This window comes from Galeopterus variegatus, unplaced genomic scaffold, assembly GCF_000696425.1.
Source record: "Galeopterus variegatus unplaced genomic scaffold, G_variegatus-3.0.2 Scaffold733, whole genome shotgun sequence".
In the NCBI taxonomy this organism is placed as follows: Eukaryota; Metazoa; Chordata; class Mammalia; order Dermoptera; family Cynocephalidae; genus Galeopterus; species Galeopterus variegatus.
The window spans coordinates 111,699-130,716 of record NW_007726844.1 but is presented as its reverse complement, the minus strand read 5'-3'; the positions used below and the strand labels follow the sequence as shown (position 1 = coordinate 130,716).

General features: G+C 52.3%; 3 protein-coding genes across 8 annotated transcripts; 1 reads left to right on the top strand and 2 right to left on the bottom strand.

The window, feature by feature from the left end:
- Positions 1–444: 444 nt before the first annotated feature.
- PSMC3IP (PSMC3 interacting protein) lies at positions 445–5,593 on the top strand. Of its 5 annotated transcripts, XM_008571879.1 has the most exons (9): positions 445–481; positions 724–1,001; positions 1,093–1,193; positions 1,348–1,437; positions 3,560–3,671; positions 4,305–4,450; positions 4,560–4,613; positions 4,758–4,817; positions 4,900–5,593. In XM_008571879.1, exons 2-9 carry the CDS (start codon positions 968–970, stop codon positions 4,954–4,956), a joined length of 654 nt encoding a protein of 217 aa, XP_008570101.1. In that variant the 5' UTR covers positions 445–481; positions 724–967; the 3' UTR covers positions 4,957–5,593. The 5 variants fall into 5 exon arrangements, with proteins under 5 accessions (XP_008570101.1, XP_008570103.1, XP_008570099.1 ...); XM_008571881.1 differs by lacking the exon at positions 4,560–4,613; XM_008571877.1 differs by having other exon boundaries at positions 4,758–5,593.
- MLX (MLX, MAX dimerization protein) lies at positions 5,188–10,364 on the bottom strand. Of its 2 annotated transcripts, XM_008571882.1 has the most exons (8): positions 10,279–10,364; positions 9,816–9,852; positions 9,241–9,330; positions 8,850–8,956; positions 8,511–8,610; positions 8,238–8,337; positions 7,556–7,757; positions 5,188–6,315 (listed from the first exon to the last, which is right to left on the bottom strand). In XM_008571882.1, the coding sequence occupies exons 1-8, from the start codon at positions 10,321–10,323 to the stop codon at positions 6,259–6,261; spliced, it is 738 nt and encodes a 245-aa protein (XP_008570104.1). In that variant the 5' UTR covers positions 10,324–10,364; the 3' UTR covers positions 5,188–6,258. The 2 variants fall into 2 exon arrangements, with proteins under 2 accessions (XP_008570104.1, XP_008570105.1); XM_008571883.1 differs by lacking the exon at positions 9,241–9,330 and having other exon boundaries at positions 10,279–10,356.
- A 763-nt stretch (positions 10,365–11,127) lies between these two features.
- On the bottom strand, positions 11,128–15,369 carry COASY (CoA synthase). Its single transcript, XM_008571876.1, has 10 exons — positions 15,347–15,369; positions 14,235–14,945; positions 13,259–13,473; positions 12,851–12,982; positions 12,545–12,734; positions 12,407–12,471; positions 12,133–12,217; positions 11,857–11,954; positions 11,602–11,748; positions 11,128–11,504 (listed from the first exon to the last, which is right to left on the bottom strand). Exons 2-10 carry the CDS (start codon positions 14,932–14,934, stop codon positions 11,454–11,456), a joined length of 1,683 nt encoding a protein of 560 aa, XP_008570098.1. The 5' UTR covers positions 14,935–14,945; positions 15,347–15,369; the 3' UTR covers positions 11,128–11,453.
- Between the last annotated feature and the right edge of the window lie 3,649 nt (positions 15,370–19,018).

The following is a 19,018-nucleotide window of genomic DNA, read 5'->3' as shown; positions in this document are numbered from 1 at the left end:
GTGAGCATAACTGGCACTCTTGGATGGCATTTAGTTTGCAGTTCCATCATTGCTAATTCCTAATATTGTCCCCTACTCGTGGAGAAAAGCACACGTTCAAAGGCTAATGAGGTTTTAAAAAGCCCCATGCTCCTCCACTGTTGTTTGAGGTGCAGGGACAGCTGCTCTTTGGCCTTCAGCTGACCTCAGAAACTAGAAATATTTATTTCAGGCTCTGACCCATTGGCCACTGCGGTCAGGAGTGGAAAGCACCCACCAGGTGTTGCCGTGAGCTCGACTGGGCTAAACACGAAACCTGACAAGCTTTGTGGCTTAAGAGGAGCCCCCTCCCCTCCCAACCCTACCTTTCCTTGGTGTTCAAATCACGGCAGGTGTCGAGCGCCCCCTGTGTGCGAAGCTCGGTAACAGGCAAGTGACGACAGTAGCGTCTTGCTCTTTCCGAGCCGCTTACGCTTCCTACCGTTTTCACGACCTCTCTTCTGTAAGTACCTATTTTCCCTACTTTACAAGTGACAGAACTAACCTACAAAAGAGCGCTGGGCCGTGGGATGAGGATATGTCCCTGTGGGGAACTAGCCCTGTGACCTTGAGTTTGTCGTTTGCCCATCCCTGAAGTTTCTTCCCCTTCCAACACTTGAGCCTAGCCCAAGATCACAAGGGCTCAGCCGCGGCTGGACCTGAGTCTCGAAACGTCAAGGTCTTTACCACAGTCCTCGTTCCGAGGGGAATGAGGAGGCCCGAAGCTGCGCGGCCCCTGCCGCGTCGGGCCCCGGGGACGGCCGCCGGGCTCCAGGACCCCAGCTGAAGAGGCTACGGCGTCCGGGAAGGGCCGCTCGGCTCCTCCGACGGCTTCCGCTTCCGCCAATCACCGCCCGAGGCCCTCCTCCGCCCCTTCCGTTGCCGGAAGGAGCCGTCGCCCCGAGCAACCGCAACGTCCGGCTTTCTGAGTCTGGCGGCGGGAAAGGACATGAGTAAAGGCCGGGCGGAAGCTGCGGCGGGAGGTAACGGCGGCGTGGGCGCGGGGAGGCCCGGGAGCGGCGCGAGTGGGGCGGCGGGTGAGCGGCCCCTGCCCTGCCTCGCCTCTCTCCGTAGCACCCGGGATCCTCCTGAGGTACCTGCAGGAGCAGAACCGGCCCTACAGCGCCCAGGACGTGTTCGGGAACCTGCAGCGGGAACACGAACTGGGCAAGGCGGTGAGGCCCCTCTCCCAGGTTCCCTCCCCGTGGCCCCGTGGCCCTGCCCTCTCGAGCCTTAGGCGCTTGCTCCATCCCTCGCTGAAATTCTCCCTGCCCCGGCACGAAGGCTGCTCTGATTCCCTCGCTCCTCCCTCCATCTCCCCTCCGCCAGGCGGTGGTGAAGGCGCTGGAGCAGCTGGCCCAGCAAGGCAAGATCAAAGAGAAGACGTACGGCAAGCAGAAGATCTATTTTGCGGATCAGGTGAGGAGAACCTGTGCAAATTACCATCCGTGTGAGAGCCCAACATTGGGTGAATCAACTCCTAAGATCAACTGTCTGTGGGAGAGTTGAGGCACCCGATGAAACTCACCTGTCTTATGCCATTAGAAGGTCCTCACACTTCGTTAAGTCAAAGTGTGTGCTCCGTTCGCTAAAATCCAAATTTACGGAGGATTCCAGATTTGCAACATGATGGAAGACAATATCCTGAATTGTTGCTACCAAGATCCATTTTGGCTTGGAAACTTTTATTCACTATCATCTAGCCTAGCACCACCCTCTGCCAAATGATTTTCCTTCTCCCTCCAACCGCCCTCCCTAAAAACACATATCAAATTTGTATTCTCTAGCCCAGACCTCCACTTTGTATGTCTCTCAGACATCAGTATCAATCAATATTGTTGAAGTAGAATGCCTTATCTTTCCCTCCAAACTGGCTCTTCTCTAGCAATCTTCTCCCTTCAGGGAACCACTCTTCACCTATATCAGAAACTTGGGAGTAATTCTTGACTTCTCTTATCTCACATGTCTAGTCAGTCATCAAGTCCAGCTGATTTTCCCTTCTTGAATCCACTCTCCTTTCTGTGTGCCGTTGCTGCTCTAGTTCAGGCCCTCTTCATCTTTCCAATATCCCTGTAACATCCCATCCCATACATATCTTAAACATCACAACCAGAAAGATCTATCTAAATGCAGATCTGGCCATGCTCCTTCCCTACTTAAAACTCTTCGATGGCTCTCCAGCTCCAAAGAAAAGGCACTTGGAGTCTTGCCCCAGCCAGCCTCTGGCCTCACCTGTCCTTATTATTATTATTATTGTTTTTTAGTGCTGGCGGGTATGGGGATCCAAACTCATGGCCTTGGTGTTACAACACTGTGTCTCATTATTTCTCCATCCATCCACACTAGACAACTCACGTCTCACTCCTCTGTCCTCTGCTCATTGTCCTCCCTCTGCCTGGAGTTCTAGTCCTTTCTGCCGCTCTGCCCGGCTAACTCTTACTCATCCTTGAGAATTCACTCACGCATCACCTTCTCCAGCTAATTGTCTCTTTTTCAGGCTCTTACCTGTTTTGAGGCATGTATTATAACTGTCTTTTTACTTTCACTAACCTGAAGTTCCTTGAAGGCAGACCCTATTTCTCATTCTCATTTACTCAGCACCTCCACCATATCTAACATCCAGTAAATACTCATTTTACTGAACCAAACCACCTTCAAGGCTAAAAGCCTTTCATCGTCACTATTCTGCTGCAAGTCCCCTGAAGGATGGGTTGGCAAACTTTTTCTGTAAAGGGTGCACAGCATTATCAGACTTTGTGGGCCATATGGACACCTCTACAACTGTCACGACTACTCACCTCTGCCATTATAGAGCAAAAGTAGCCATAGACTATGTATAGGAATGGGTGTGGATAGGCTGTTTCAATAAAATTTTTTCAAAAACATGTAGGCTGTAGTTTGCTGGCCCCTCTAAAGGTTGCCTAAGCGTGGAGTCCAGACTGCCCAGGCTAGCATTCAGTTTTTTCCTAACTTTATGCTTGCTTTTTTTTCTAATGCTCTCTGTCACCAACTGACATGACCCCCACTGATCCTCAACACAGTCCTTTTCTACCAGTGGTGCCTCTTCACCTGTCCAGATTCTTCCTATTGTGGAAACCCATGATCTCGGTTTCCCCACCTTGGAAAGAATGTTACTTTACTCCTTCAGCCCAGTGAGTGGTTTTATCACTAAATGGAAAGATATTTCTGTCCTATTCAGTACCCTGCCAACCTGTTAGCTCCTTGAAGTTGGCATTAGGTTTCAGTTTTTCTTTCATACCTTTTTATTGGGACCAGTACTTAGCTGAATGATCCCTCCAAAGTATCCTCCCACTATTTCCCAGGCTCTCTGGCGAGTTTGGGGAGTAACAGGTCCTTCAGTGTTTTTGTTTATTTTTTTTTGAGGCTGCTTAGTACAGGGGTCCAAACCCTTGACACTGGTGTTATCAGTACCACATTCTAACCAAATCTTGAGTGCATTTGAATGTTGCTTTTCCAGATATGTGTTCCCATCTTTGTGCCTCGCATCAGGTTCACTTACATTTCTCCTCGTCTCTGGCAGGGCCAGTTTGACATGGTGAGTGATGCTGACCTCCAATGCCTGGATGCCAAAATCGTGGCCCTCACTGCTAAGGTGCAGAGCTTGCAGCAGAACTGCCGCCAAATGGAGGCTGGTAGGACTGGGCAGCCCCTGGACGGTGCTCATGGAGTCAGGTTCAGTCTGGAGGTCAGGAATTACTAAATGAGTGCTTTGTTGACTGCAGCATCTTCTTGCAGCTAAAAGCCCCCTTTTCTAGGCTGCCTTAGGCATCACATTAAAAGAAATGTAGAACAGCTAATGGCTTTTGTGTACAAATGGGGAAGATATGCATTTGCTTTCCCTGCCATGATAGTCAGTACACTGTCCCTGTGCTTCCCTTTATTCCTGCTTCTTTCAGGGGTTTTTTTGACGGCTGCTGATACAGGGATGAAACCTTGGGCCTTGGTGTTATCAGCACCACAGTCTAACCAGCTGAGCAAGCTTGCCACACACACACACACACACCCCCGCTTCTTTAACTTGTTACACCTAAGTTTGCTCAATCTCACACCCCACCACTAATTGTAGACAGAGGAGGAAAGAAAAATAGAAGAAACTGATAATTCTATAATCCTTATTTTCCTGAGCATTTCCAGAATGTGGGACCCTATTCTGGATAGATCCCAGAGCAAGGTGGAAGCCTGTCTCCCACCTCAGGAAGCACCCACTGGGAAAGATAGAACCCCTTCCTCAAGAAGCAAGTAACTCCAGGGGTATGTGGTTTCAGAGCTGAAGGAGTTAACCAGTGCCTTGACCACACCGGACATGCAGAAAGAGATCCAGGAGTTAAAGAAGGAATGTGCTGGCTACACAGAGAGACTGAGGAACATCAAAGCAGCCACCAATCATGTGACTCCAGGAGAGAGAGAGCAGGTGACTGGGAGGGAGGGCTGCAGGGCTGCCTGTGCAGGTCTGGAGTAAACGTTGACCCCCAGTGGGCTGCAGTGGGCCTGAGGGGGTTAGAAGAACCTGTTTCTTCTAGGCATACAAAGAGAGGCAGAAATACTGTAAGGAATGGAGGAAGCGGAAAAAGATGGTAAGTGTGTGGGAGCCCCAAGGCAGGCCCTGAAAGTGCTTTTGAAAATATCAGCCACCAGAAAAACTGTTACCCAATGTCTTAGAATCAATAGACAGTGCCTAATACTGTCCATCTGAAAAGTGTGGTTTTATTTCTTATTAGGCTACAGAACTGTCTGATGCAATTCTTGAAGGATACCCGAAGAGCAAGAAGCAATTCTTTGTAAGTGGTAACTCTCTCTCTTCTTGCTCCCTTGGGGTCTTTGCCCAGGAATGTCTTATTCACTTGCCTCCCTGCCTGACAGGAGGAAGCTGGGATAGAGACAGATGAAGATTACAACGTCAAGCTCCCAGACCCCTGAGGGGCCCTCTGTTGGTGCTAGGGGATGGGAACATAGAAATGCCCTGGACTGGCTAACTTGTTTAGGTTGGCTTTTGTTGTTGTTTGTGGTGCTTTCCAGGGTACAGCAGAGCAGTCAGACACATAAACTAGAGTATTGGGTGGAGGGAGTGAGGACTGGTGACCAGGAGTGGATGGTCACGGCCATTTCATTGTCATGGTTTGAGCTTAACACTTAGACTCGGAACAGCGCTAAAGGAAAGCATTTGGCAGTATTTATTGTAATATAATTTGATATAAAAATATTTAATTTCCTCTGGAACATTAAACCTCCCAGACATAAAACCTGTGAAAGGCAGAAGGGAGCTTGGGGGACAAGAATAGAGAGAGACTACTATACACCAGCGTTTGAAGAGCCTAAGGCTTCACCCAGGATTCTCTGGGCTTAGGCACCCCAGGAGAAATTTTGAGTATCTTTACTCTTTCACCCCACCTCCAAGTCCTAGGAGAAATGCCGGCAACACTGAGAGATGGTAGAGATCCAAATACACTTGACGGAAAGGCTGGGGTGGTTTTGAGGCCCAGTTGATTTTCCAAAATTGTAACTTTAGCAAAATTGCATTGTTGGTGTTTAGAAAAATAAAAATTTCAAATATGTAGTGCTGTGTCACACCTGCCTTTGCCGTGCAGTACTACTGCCTATGGGATCAGAAAGCAGGAGTCGATAGGGAGGGATGAGGTGAGAGAATTGGAAGGGAGAGGGGTAGGGATCTGGTAGCCCAGTCCTGAGCAGGCCAGAACGCCCTGGCCTCACCTTGGACTGACAAGGCTGCCCTAGTCTCGGCACAAGGTGGCCTTTCATGGCTATGAGAGTATTTCCTCATACTCCTTTTCTCCCATCTGACTACTGCCAAAATGGCCAAACTTGGGCCAAATGTTGCCCAAGAGACCAAAACAGAGGCAGTTTCCAAATATATGTAAATCATGAGCAGAAATCTGAGGCTTAGAGAAAGGGTTGAGAGGCCAGGGGCTCTTTGGCATGCCCAGAGCAGACCCCCATCCCAAGGACTTCCTTAGGGAGGAGGAAGACTGGGTAGGTTTGAGTTTTATGGTCAACATAATAAATTAATCAGAAGCTTTCACAAAACAAACACTCCAGCCCCACTGAAGATGAAGTGGGGCTGGGAAAAACCAAACACCAAGTAGAAACCAGCTGACCAGTGTGAGGTGTTGTAGTTCAATCTCATAGGCCCAGCAGCTCTGTGGCCAAATAGAAAGACTCAAGGGCCTCCTGTTGACTGTTCTGCAGGTTTCTAAGAGCCGGTCAGTAAAGCTGGTTTTTCAGTTGGTGCAGGACTCCAATTACAATCTCCCGTAGGGTCTGGCAGGGGCAACAGAGGAAGAGACAGACAATGCTCAGGAAAGGGCATTAAGATGGCTCAGAAATGCCTGCCTAGACTAGGCATGCTCTTTATTAGAAAAGTGCATTTAGGGCCGGCCCGGTGGCACACTGGAGAAGTGCGCCGCATGGGAGTATGGCGGCGCTCCCACCGAGGGTTTGGATCCCACGTGGAGACCGGTTCCCGCTCACTGGCTGAGCGCAGTGCGGGCGCAACACCGAGGGTTGCGATCCCGTTACTGGTCAGTAAAAAAGACAAAAAGGAAAAAAAAAAAGAAAAGTGCATTTAAAAAAGCCTCTGGGGGCCGGCCCGTGGCTCACTCGGTAGAGTGCAGTGCTGATAACACCAAGGCCCCGGGTTTGGATCCCACATAGGGATGATGGCCGGTTCGCTCACTGGGTTAGCGTGGTGCTGACAACACCAAGTCAAGGGTTAATATCCCCTTACCGGTCATCTTTTAAAAAAAAAATAATAATAAAAAAAATAAAAAAGCCTCTGGGAAGTACTGATGTCTACAGTTTATTCTGCAGTGCCCCAAAACAGGATGGAAAGATGGATAGATACGTGATAAAGCAAATACAGTAAAATGTTACTGGTAGAATTTAGGTGGTGGGTTATATCAGTGTTCATTGTAAAATTCTCTCAACTTTGCAGTATGTTTAAAGTGTTTCACAATAAAAAATGTTGTGAAACAAGTAAGAATCTCAGATACAAGTTTAAGCCTCGGGAAAAAAACAACCAGGCCTCAAAGGCAGAAGACTTAATGCAACACTACTGCATATCTCTCCATTACAAAAAAAAAAAAAAAAAAAAATCACAAAAAGCCCTTGGGGCATCTACTTTAGTAGGCCTGTGGGTGGGGTGACAGCAACTGCTGCATTGGTTCCAAAAACTCCAAGTAATTCTGCTGCAAGGTGATTGAGGCTTCCATGCAGTGGCTAATAAGACAGCAATTTTTTTGTTTAATGGGCTAACAAAAGCTGAGAACTAGGCCTTGCATTGAGTGAGTGCTCACATCATACTTGCTAAATGAAACCATAACATGAAAATGTGAGCTAGACAGCAAATAAGAGGGAAGAAGAGAAGTATGTAGAGTCATAGAAACACCCTCCAGAAACCTAAAAGCCGCTACCATGCTTTTCCGAACAAATAATGGTTTGGTTCACTTTGCCTACGGGTAGGGAGAAAAACCCAGACCCCATGACCAATGCTGCCCCATACCTGAGGCTTACAGTGCTCTTCAATCCAGCTGAAGACACAGGCCGATAGCTCCTGGAAGCTGGCCACAGAGATGGAGGCATTGAAGGACTGGAACAGGGAGTCCATGATGCCTTGAAACACGTTGAACTTGACTTGGTCAGAGACCTGGTCCTCCCCTTCATGGGGGTTGTCCTGGTGTGCCTTTACAATCTGTTCATAGTTCCTGAAAGCATGCAGGCCAGGGCTGAGGCACTGTGCAGCTGTACCAGCCCAGGAAGAAGGGTGGGGTTACCCTATGTATCCCCCTCCCTCCCCAAAAGGGGATTCCCAGAGAGCTTTTGGGATGTATTCAGCATTAGCTAGGTAAGTCAGAATGGTGACCCTCTCTCTCCAACCTTCCCTTCATTAATCCAGCAGGCATTTCCTGAGTGTCTACCACATGTAAGGGACTGATGGGGATACAGAGTCCTGCTTCTAAGTGGCTAGCTCAGAAAGTGAGATATTACCTGTACTGTACTATCTTGTGTGTGTGTGTGTGTGGCTGGCCAGTATGGGGATCCGAACCCTTGACCTTGGTGTTATGACATCATGCTCTAACCAACTGAGCTAAGTACTGCACTCTGATGTGGCCTTTGGACAAGGACAGGGTATGCACTTAAGTTGTCCTCAGAACCTCTGGTTTCCTCCAGTGCTGAACTCTTACACTTTCATGATCTTTAGGGCTGTGACATCCTTGCGTAGCGTGGACACCTCCTCTTCCTGCTTTTTCTTCTCCTTGTGCAAAAACTGGATGTAGTCAATGGCTGGGTTGGGGGTGGGAAGAGGGGATGGGCACAGAAGTCTCAACTAGGAGGACTGATTTTGTTTCCCCTTCCCCCATACCCCAACCAGGGCCAGGCTAAGGGTGGGTATGAGGTGCTGGCCTCTTCATAGCCCCTGTTGGCCCCAACCCCTCCAGTGCTGTCCCTGGCCATACTCTTCTGTAGAACAATGGCTTTGCTGAGCTTCTGGGAGCCAATGGAGAAGTCCTGCTGCTGGCAGGTGGGGACGATGGTCTGAAGGTCATCATAGCCTCTCTGTGGAGAGAGCAGGAGAAATGGGGTCCTTAACCCTGAGGGATTAAGGCAAACTGGCACAAAACTTTTCTTCCATGACAAAGGGGTGGGAGGACTGGAAGGAGGGAGGTGTTCAGGACCAGGAACTAGACTAGCTGCCCCCAAGGCTGCATGGGACTGTCTAAGGGAGTAAGGGCAAAGTGAATCTGAAATATGCAGGGCCCTCCTGTGCTGGCTGAGGCACAGGCCTCCCCAATCACCTTAATGGCGTCTCTCCTCTTCTGCTCAGCCTGAGTGTGTGCTCGCCGCCGCCGGTCCTTGTAGGACTCCTTGTAGGACTCCTGATGGTAATCACTGTCCTCGTCATCTATGCTCAGAGTTGGGGGCAGGGAGAGGTCACCTTGGGGCCCAGTGGGGCCCAGCTAGCCCACCTTTCCCCAGCTGGGAAAAAGAACCTGGTGCCAGAGATGGCAGATGGACAGAAGAACCTAATATCCTACATGAGATGAAAGATAGTGAGACCCTGTGGCACTTGGGCTCCAGCACTCCCATGTGGATGAAGCTTCCCTGACTACGAAAGGTACTAAAATGAAGGCATAATGGCATATCTGAGTCCCCTCCATCCAGTGGGGGGGGGATGTTGCTGCCTACCTGTGTTGGGAACGGAAGAGGCACTGGTGGAACCGATGCTATTAGCTCTGGACACTACACTCCCCTTGTGGGTGCATTCTACAAAAAGCCCTGGAAAAGAGAGGCCCCGATCACTAAAGGGTGGGGTGGGGAACATTGCCAGGCCCTCAGCTGTGAGCGCAAGGGCTTCCTTAAATGCCGACCTCTTCCCTTCAACCCTAAAGTCAGCCATACTGGGCCACCCACTTCCTGCCATACTCTGCTGCAATGCTCCTGTCCCTAGTGTCGACACTGCTCCATAGGCCTGCAGAGACACTCCCTGCCTCGCAAAAGAGCATCTGGACAATAATGTGGATGGGAAAGTGACCAGGTGTCACTATTTCCATCACTTCCCTGCTCCAAGGGCAGGGGGGAACTAGGTGTCACCCTCGGTTGTTTCCTGCCCCTGCCTTCCAGCTCCTCCCTCACTGTCTCAAGCTAGGAACTCAGCTCAGGGAGAGTGGACTGTGCTCAGGTGTTGCTGGCAAGGCTACAAGAATCTATAGAGCTGAAGCGGGAATGTCAATCGAACTGAAGATGGTGGGAGAGGCACTCACCAGGGTCCAAGCTGTTGTCGCTGTAGGCATACTCCACCTACGGCATCGAGCAAGGGAGAAGCCTGTCAGACCTCCGCCCCTAGGGGAAGGCGCCTCTGTCCCTCCACTCGCGCGCGCACACCCATCCACCCACCCCAGAGTGCGCGGGCAGCTGAATGATTTCCCTGAGAGCCCAGACTGGATAGGCCGTGGGCGCGCCGCCCCTCTGTACGATCCCTTCAGCCCCAACTCCTCCACCTCCGTGACCTCCAGACCCCCGTTCCTTCACACTCGCGCACACGTGCCTCGTTTGTCTCCCCACCTTGGCAAACGCGGGGTGCGAGCTGTCTTCCCTGCAGCCCCAGGGCCCGGAGAACTGGGGGAACTCTGGGAGCAGGAGGAAAGTCCCTTGTCTTCCGGACCCCCTACGTGCACGAGCCTGGCCCGCCCTCCCTTCGCCGCAGTGCGCACCCACGGGACTTGCCTTGACCCAGGGGTCCTCGGGAGAGGCGCCCGACTCCGTCATCATGGACCCACCGAACCGGAAACGAGCCAGCGGGCGGGCCCCCCGAAGCGAGGAAGAGGCAAGGCGCGTCCACGTGACCCAAGCCCACCAATCCGCAATCGAAAGGCGGAGGGCGGGGCGAGAGTACTGCGCGTGCGCAGCCCGAAGCTTTTTTTACATGTTGGGTAGAGCCGGCGGAGTCCGGCGTTCGGACTTACACCCGCCAGTCGGGTGCTGTGCTCCCCGTCCGCCCCTGCCCGCCCCGGATTAGGCATTGGGATGGCAGCGACCTGAGGCACATTCTGTGAAATTAAATCCCCTTAAAGGCTTGTATGAATATTGTCGCCGATCGTGTGAGCATGCGCAGTGCCTGGCCCGGCGGCTCGCCCCTCACCACTCGCCTCGCGGACCTGCAGTCCTGGCCAGTATGTCAGGGACCAGGAAGAGCTCCCAGAGTCACATTTGTCTGGCCCCACGAGGCTGCAAGCTCTGTGAGGGCAGAGGCCCCACCTGGAGCGCTGAAGGATGATTTTCCAACACCTAGCCTAGTATCTGGCAGGACACTTGTGGAATTAACCCTTGCAACGAGCCTGTTAGCTAAGTTATGCTGCTTTATAGATAAGGAAACTGAAGTACCTAGAAAGTTTATAACTTATTCAGAAGCACAGAGCTAGTCAGTGGCTGACGTCAGTCTGGTGAGCTTCAATGGCCATGCTCTTAACCTCTGCACTCCCAGCTTCCAGCTCAGGCCTGGGCCCTGCACTTGTGGCGTATGGATCCCAAAGACACCAAGAGCATCAAAGCAGGAAGCAGACACCATACAGAAAGCACCTGGAAACATTTACCTTTAATTCTGTTTTAAGTGCCAGTGTTTGCTCTGACCTAGTAAGCTATGGGTATCACAGACAACCTTGGGCAAGAGTGAGGATGGAACCCCACGGGGGCCTGCTCCCCCATGAGCCACATCTTCAGCACGTGGCCAAATACCAGCATACTGGGTAGGCTTTCCATGTCCACGAGGCCCAGCCGTGTCCTGCACAGTTTGGCCTGGAGCCTTCTAGGCCTCAGCCAGGGTGAGCATCAAGGCCCCCACTCCTCCTCACTGCTGGATCTCTTGTCTGGGCCCAACAGAGAACTCTTCATCAGTCATGGGCCTAGTGAGTCTTGGGGAGGCGCTTCTGGAGGAGGGCCCAGGCTTTTTCCACCTTCAGGTAGGCCAGAATATTGGAAGAGAGGATGGGGTCAGATAGGCACCCACTGCAGACTCCCTCCCCATAACTTAACCTTTCCCCGGGCACCAACCTGGCGCTGGGTGATATGTGGCTCCCACAAGTTGCTCAGCACCACGTGGCTCTGGTCCACAAGCTGCTGCCCACTCATCTGGCTCTGCAGCCGGCTTTGAGCTGCAGCTTCACTCAGGCCATCCCTCTTCACGATGCGTCGTACAGCCTGAGCACAGACGAGGCATTTGTCAGGAAAAATCTCAGCTCAGCCCACTGGCTAAGAGCAGGATACAGTCTACCGTGGGGATGGAGCAGGGGGGTGGGGTCTAGATACCTCAGTCTCAGGGATGACAACGGTCCACACCTCATGTACCATGTTCTGCCAGCCAGCTTCAAGCAGCACGGCCGCGTCAATGACACACACGTGCTTTCCTGTGGGGAGATTCCAGTCACTGTCAGCAGCACCCTGATACCTGCTACCAGTCAGAGAGCCCACAAAACATAGTCCCAGTGAAAGTAGATAGTCTGGCTTTGGATGGGGAAGCTCCCAGGGGAGAATCTGCTTAACTGTCCCCCTTGGCTGCTCCCACCCCCCACCCCCCCAACTCACCCTCAGCCACAGCCACATCCATCTCCTCTTGGGCCAACTTTGCGATAACTGGCCACATAATGTCTGTGAGTATCTTCAGTTGCTTCTGGTGAGGGGGACAGAGGGAGTGGGCAGAGGTTACCTTCCCTCAGAGACAGAGCCAGCCCAAGGGAGTTTGGTAGCTGGGGACAGATGAGTGGAAATTGGCATTCCGGGCCAGGCCAGAGAAGTCTGCTGGATCCCAACCCCTGGATCTAGTAGCAGCTGAAGAACCCTTGGAAAGGTGTGTGTTTACCTTGTTGCCAAACACCCGGCTGCCTAGGACCTTCCTGTTGATAATGCCATCTTTATGGAGAATATCTGAATAACAGAGACAGAGGAGTGAGCAAGGAGGCCAGGCCATCTCCTTACTTCAGCCCATCCCAGTTATTACCTGTTCCAAAGGCCTCCACCACAGGCTGGTAGGCAGGACCACCAGGGGCGTAGGCCCGATGGCCTAGTTGGTCACTGTCAATGACAAACGCCCCCAAGCCCTTCAGCTGCTGAGCTATTGAGCTCTTCCCAGCGCCACTGATGCCGGTCAGCCCGAGCACGTAGAGTTGTGAGGGGAGTTCTGGCCTCTCCTGGGGGGTAGATGCAAGGGCACCCCACAGTTACTAGGGCCCTCTGTTTCTACTCTCCAGCATTTCTAGCATACCCAAGCAGCAGGGAGAAAGGGCAGGAGGAAGGGAAGGCTTACATGTGGAGGCCGAAGCAGATTTCCCAGCATTCGTTGGCGGAAGCTGGAGGAGCTGACTTTGTCCTCTTCGTTTTCCTCATGACTTAGGTCCTTCAGCAGGTGGATCTGATACAAGGCAAGCTCCTCCAGGTTCTGAGGTAAAGGGGGAACAGTGGGAAAACAGAAGGAGGGAGTGAGAGGAAGAAGGTCAAATCCTGACATCCAACCTGCCCCCTTCCCCTACCCTACCTAACCCGAGCTGCTCCTCCTGCAACTCAGCGGGCAAGTGGATATCCAGTTCCTCCTTGTTTCTTCCCACCACCCTGAGCCCTCTCTTCCCTCCTCTGGGGTCATGGTACTTCCAACAGCCCCCCTCAATGGCCTTCCCGTCCCCATCCACTCCCTCTGCCAGTCTCCCTCAGGGGTTACATTCTCAAGGCGGAAGCGGTTGACGGCCATCCCCCCACGGTAGGTCTCCTCGCTGACCACCAGGAACTCCAGGGAGGGGTCAGAGCCAGCGGGCCCATAGGGGTCCAGCAGGGGGATGACATCAAAAGTCAAGGAGGGCTTGACGTCCACCAGGAACTCACTCAGATGTTCCACGCGTTCTGCATAAGGTTGGAGCAGCTCAGGGAGCAACTTGCCTGGAGAAGGAGCCCAAAAGAACAGTGAGATCATTTTACTGGGTAGAAAGAGTGTAGGCCAGTTTGGGGAAGAATGTCCTTAACTGCCATGTCTCCAGAGAGGGGTGGCAGGAAGAAAGGGTTACGCTAGGGAGATCCTGGGACGGGGGGAGGGGGGAGGAGAGAAGGGGAAGAAACAGGCAAGCACCATACAATATTCACGGTAAGGGCTGGCACATGTCCAGAGAACAAGCCACCAGGAAACTACTCCAGAGAACCAGCAATACCATTAGGCATGAGAGTCAGAGAATTCCAAGAGCCACACCATCCTTGAATCCCCTCTTAACTCTCTGTGGCACTACTACCTACAACTCATTCATCCATTTATTCCCAGCGTTTCAAACTTTAGGGTTCATTGCCTGAAGAACTTGTTAAAGTACAGATTCCTTGGTTTCACATTTGGGGGATTCTGACTGAGTGGTGATTGGACCACATGCTGAGAAAGCTGCCTTTACTCATTTACCAAAAAAAAATTTTTTTTTTGATGGCTGGCCAGTACTGGGATCCAAACCCTTCACCTTTCAGCTTGATGTTATCAGCACCACACTAACCAACATTTAACGAAATTTGCGTAGCACTAACTGAATGTCAGGCACTGTGATGTTTAGGAGGAGTGAATAATGGATGGCCGTGCTCTTCCTTGATCTTGGCATAACGGTGGGGGAAGAGCAAGGAGATCCCGGGGTCCTCTACTGCCTTGATCCAGGGTCCCGTTCACTCACTCTTCAACAGATCTTTGTCTGCTACTCCCACTACAAGCCGCTCCTGGGCCAGGATGCATGCGACACTGAGCAACACCTTGTGGGCATTGTGCAGGCGGTCAAATGTGCCACCCACAGCCCCACGGTGGTAGCCACGCACTGGCTGCTTTGGAGACCTGGCCACGGGGGAAGGTGGCCTGGTGGTGGAAGGTAAGGGGACATCCAGGGACTCCACAGGCAGCCCTCCAGTCCCATAATCGGGGCATAGCAGTACCGAAGCCAGCTGTGGGCAACAGCTGTAACAGCTGGTGGCATAGCGCACTAGCTGTTGCTTTACAGGGTTGTACTGGCTTCCATCCAGCGTCTGAAAGTCAGTCAGCACCACTTCCGGCGGGTGGGCCAGATTCTGGACCGAGCTGGGCAGGGAAGGGAGAAAGGCACTCTTGGTTCGGATGTTGGTCAGCAGGATTCTGACGTCCAGATGCCTGTGGACATTGGCACCGGTGTAGAAGTGGGTGATGAAATCGAGAACCTCAAACGTGGCCTGCACGGGGCTGGACTGGGGCTGAGCCGGGCCCTCCAGGCTCATGCCAGGCTGCAGGTGTACATAGAGTGTGTGATTCACCAGCCGGGCCGCCGAGGTCAAGATGGGGGCCAGGCGAGGGGCCAGGGAGGCCAGCGGTGTCGTCAGCACCAGGAGGCCCGACCGGAATACGGCCATGCTGCCCAGGCCTGCGGACAGTCAGGGAGAGGAGGCGAGGGTGACTGACAGCCTGCGGCTAAGACCAAAACCTGCACGGTACCTTGGACCCAGGAGAAGGGGCCCTGGAGGAGGGACGGGGAGTCAGTGCTGATCGAGGAACTGAGGAGAGGGGACAGGACCTGGCAGACGTCGCCTGGGGCTGCGCTCTAAGCCTTGGCTTCTTCATCTCTCAACAGGGCGGTGACTTTGCTGAACTGAATCGAAATCCTGGGAAGGGGGACTGGACAGGAGCCCCTGAGTCATAGGGCTGGGGATGCAGAAATCCCGGGCCCTCCTGCTTAGCTGCTAAGTCCTAGGGCCCTTCCTCTTTAAGGAATCGAAGGAGGGGACTGAAGGGGAACGCTCAAACTCAGATCAGTTCCCTACTCACTGAAACCTCCCGGCTTCGGGTCCACTGTCACCTCTGCGGAGGCTTCCTCAGCCGCGGCCAGGAAGCGCTTGCGCAGGAACCGCAACGCCGAGCTACGGAAAGCGAGAAAGGCCACGCTTCTCAACTTCGGTTCGGAGCGGGGTTCTCGCGAGGTTTGTCGTGCGGTGCGTTGTTGATCCAGACCCGGAAACGCGGAGTGGGGAATACCGTGGTCCCAGGTCTGGTCGCACAGTGCCTAGGGAGCGAAGGGCAAGGAGGGACGGAGGTAGGGGTCACAGGGTTGTGCTTGTACTAGGGCCAGAGTTCCCAGAGCCCTCCTGGTGCCCTCCTAGTCCGAAGATCCTCATGTAGGAGGCTACAGGACAGCTCTGTCCAAGCTCCCATTTCGTAGATGAGGTCCTGCACGTTCCAGGGACATACAGAGGCCGGGTCGCGTGGCTCCTGTACAGATGCTCTTCGCACCACCCAGATCCAGTGATGCGCCTGTCTGTGGAGGAGGGGAAGGTAAGCTTCGAGTGTCTCTGGACAGGAGAAAAGGGGGCGAGGGCGGGAGACCTAGTAGCGAGGATTTACCGCGAAGCCAACAAGTGCTCAGAAGGCTGGCGCTGGTAGTCTCGGTGTGGAGAAGCCAGGTTGCCACCAGAAAACATTTCAGGTAAATTGTCCACGGCGGTCTCAAAAGGTAGGCAAACCAGTCTCCAAGATTCTAGTGATGTGTTGTGGTTTATTTTCCCGAACTAAATAAATGCTCACTTTCATACTTAATTTTATGTTTGTCTTTTGTATTCTTAAGAGGGTCTCCACAAGTATATAAACCCTTAGCCCCATAAAACCTGGATCTGCTTTTGGGGTCAAGGATCGAAAAGTCTTAGAGCCACAAAGGTGTTAAGGGACCAGGCTTCTTGCAGGAGACGTCTTAAGTTGGATTTTAAAGAGATGGCCTGATTCGAAGAAGCAAACAGCAAAGGCTGACAGGGACCGTCCCCCAAACATCAAAACACAGTCTTATATATCACACGGAGTCACTTTTATTCAGTAAATGTGTACTTAGTTCCTCCCGTGTGCCGGTGTAGTTCTAGGCACAAGGGGATAGAACAGTGAACAAAAAAAAAAAAGTCCCTGCCTTCCTGGAGCTTAGATTCTTTTGTGTGTTAGGATGGGGTGGTGAATAAACCATGAACATCTGTAATACATCTGCTAGTGATAAGGGCTATGAAGAAAAATAAAGCAGAGTAAGGGGACTACAGTGGAGGAGAGGGAATGCTATTTTAGATAGGATGGTCCAGGGAAACAGCAAAGACCTGAAGGAAGAGATAGAATCAGAGATCAGGGGAAATGAACCGGACAGAGGGAACAGCAAGTGCAACGGCCCTGAGACAGGAGACCAGTAGGGCTGAATTGCACAATGGAGAATGGGGAGTGGTGGGAGATGAAGTCAGAAAGGAGGCCAAGTCAAAGAAGGTCTTGGTGACCTTGGGGGAAAACCTTGGATTTTACCGAGATGGGAGACCACAGAACGTGTTTTGAGCACAGACCATGATCAGGCTTTAAATTTTTTTTTTTCCTTTTTGTCTTTTTTCGTGTCCGGCAACGGATCGCAACCCTCAGTGTCGCACCCGTACCGGACCGGGACCGGCAACGGGATCGCAACCCTCGGTGTTGCGCCCGCACCTCGCTCAGCCAGTGAGCGGGAACCGGTCTGTATGTGGGATCCGAACCCTCGGCGGGAGCGCCGCCGCGCTCTCAAGCGGCGCACTGTAGCAGTGCGCCACCAGGCCGGCCCATCAGGCTTTAAATTTTAAAAAGTCATTCTGACTGCACTGTGAAAAGTTTATTGTCAGCAGGCACGGGTGGAAGCAGGAAAACCAGCTAGGAGGCTCCTGCAATAATCTGAGATGATAGTGCATAGAATAGGGCGATTTCCAAATATGCTTTGATGATTGAAGTAGAGCTGTCAGTATTTGCTGATGGATGGGTTGAAAGATGAGAGAGAAAGATAGGAGTCAAGGAATACTACAAGGTTTTAGGATTAAGCATCTGGAAAAATGGAGTTGTCATATGCTGAAATGGGGAAGACTGGGAGACTGGGGGAGGAGCAGGTGGAAGGGCTGGACACCAGGAGTTGGAGTGTGAACACATTAACTTTATTAGACATCAAGTGGAGATGTTGAGTAGGTAGTAGTAGTAGGAGATGCAAGCATGGAGTTTGTGGGTGACAATGGGTTTGACGATACATGGCTTTTTTTTTTTTCCTTTGGTGGGGACATCATCAGCATATAAGTGGTACTTCAAGTGATGCAACTGCATGAGATTAAGAGTATGAACGTATGGAAGAAAGATGGTCACACTTCACCTCTCTCATGACCCCGCCCCCAGGGATGACCTTGTGAATTCATGCATATAGAAACATACACACAATCTCTCACACACACAGAGATGCAAAAGAGCAGCCTGTGGTGGGGGGTGAGGGGGGCCAACCTCTGAGAACAGATCCCATGCCTCAGAAATTGATGCCACCTTGACCTTCTCCCCTTCCTGTGGCCTTTCTGTATGCTGTAGGGACAGCAGGTAACTGTGAGGCCCCTTCCTGCACCTTTCTCCAGGAGCAGAGGCAGCAGACAGCCCAACAGGCCCAGAGAAGACCCTTACCTAGAGGTAGGTGCAGGTGAAGGTGTAGTGCCTCCTTCCCCCAGTGTCCTGCACAAAGTCCCAAGAACCCCAGTAGGTTCCTCTTTCTTCTCTATTCCCATTTCCCAGGTTCTCTGTGGCCATGTCCCTGCAAACTCTAAAGGGCCCTTCTCCTCTCAGCAGACATGACCCCCCAGCCTAATCCCTACCTCAGTACCATCCCCTCCTGGGGCACTCCTGCCCCTTTCCTCTGCCTGCCGCCTCCTCACCTAGCCTCTATTTGTTCTCTACCCCTCCTCCCCCACCAGACTGCCACAGAAGTCAGGAGATTGGCTCCACAACCCTGCAGGCCCCTATCAGGGTCTCCTGCCACCCTGGTTCCTCCCGCTGGGCTCAAAGGGACAGACCATTGGGCAGACCAGGCAGGCCTGGAGTCCCAGTTGAATCTCCCGGTGAGAGGCAGCTTCTGGGCCAATGGGAATCTCTCATGCTGAGGAGTTTTCCCTGGGGCAGGGGGAAAGGGGCAAGGAAAGGGGGTGGGGAGGGAGTAAAGCTGTCTTCCTTTGATGCATTTAGCCCTGTTCCTTCTTTAGCCATCTGGTCTATGTGGAAATATAACAGTAATTCTACCAGCAGTAATAATACAATGCCATTGCCGGCTATTAAGACTTCTCTACACTAGCATTTTCAGGCATTGTATCACTTAACCTCAGCACAACCTATGAAATAAGTATTATTACACCCACTTTTCAGATAAGAAACAAACTCAGAGAAGGTAAGGACCTTGCCTGAGGTCTCATGACTAATGGGGGCCTATTCACACCCCGACACTACCCCAACCCAAGTCCGCCTGCCTAACTCCTACTGCTGTAGACGCCCCTTGGCTCTCCAGAGATTGCTCTTGTCCGGCCCTGCTGTGGGCTTGGGGCCTGACCCTGAGCTAGCTCCTTCCCCTTTCTGGACCTCGGTTTCCTCGCAGTACGTAGAATCCCGGCTAATCTGACCTGCTCAGATCACCCACCCGCCACCCCCGCCCCATCCCCC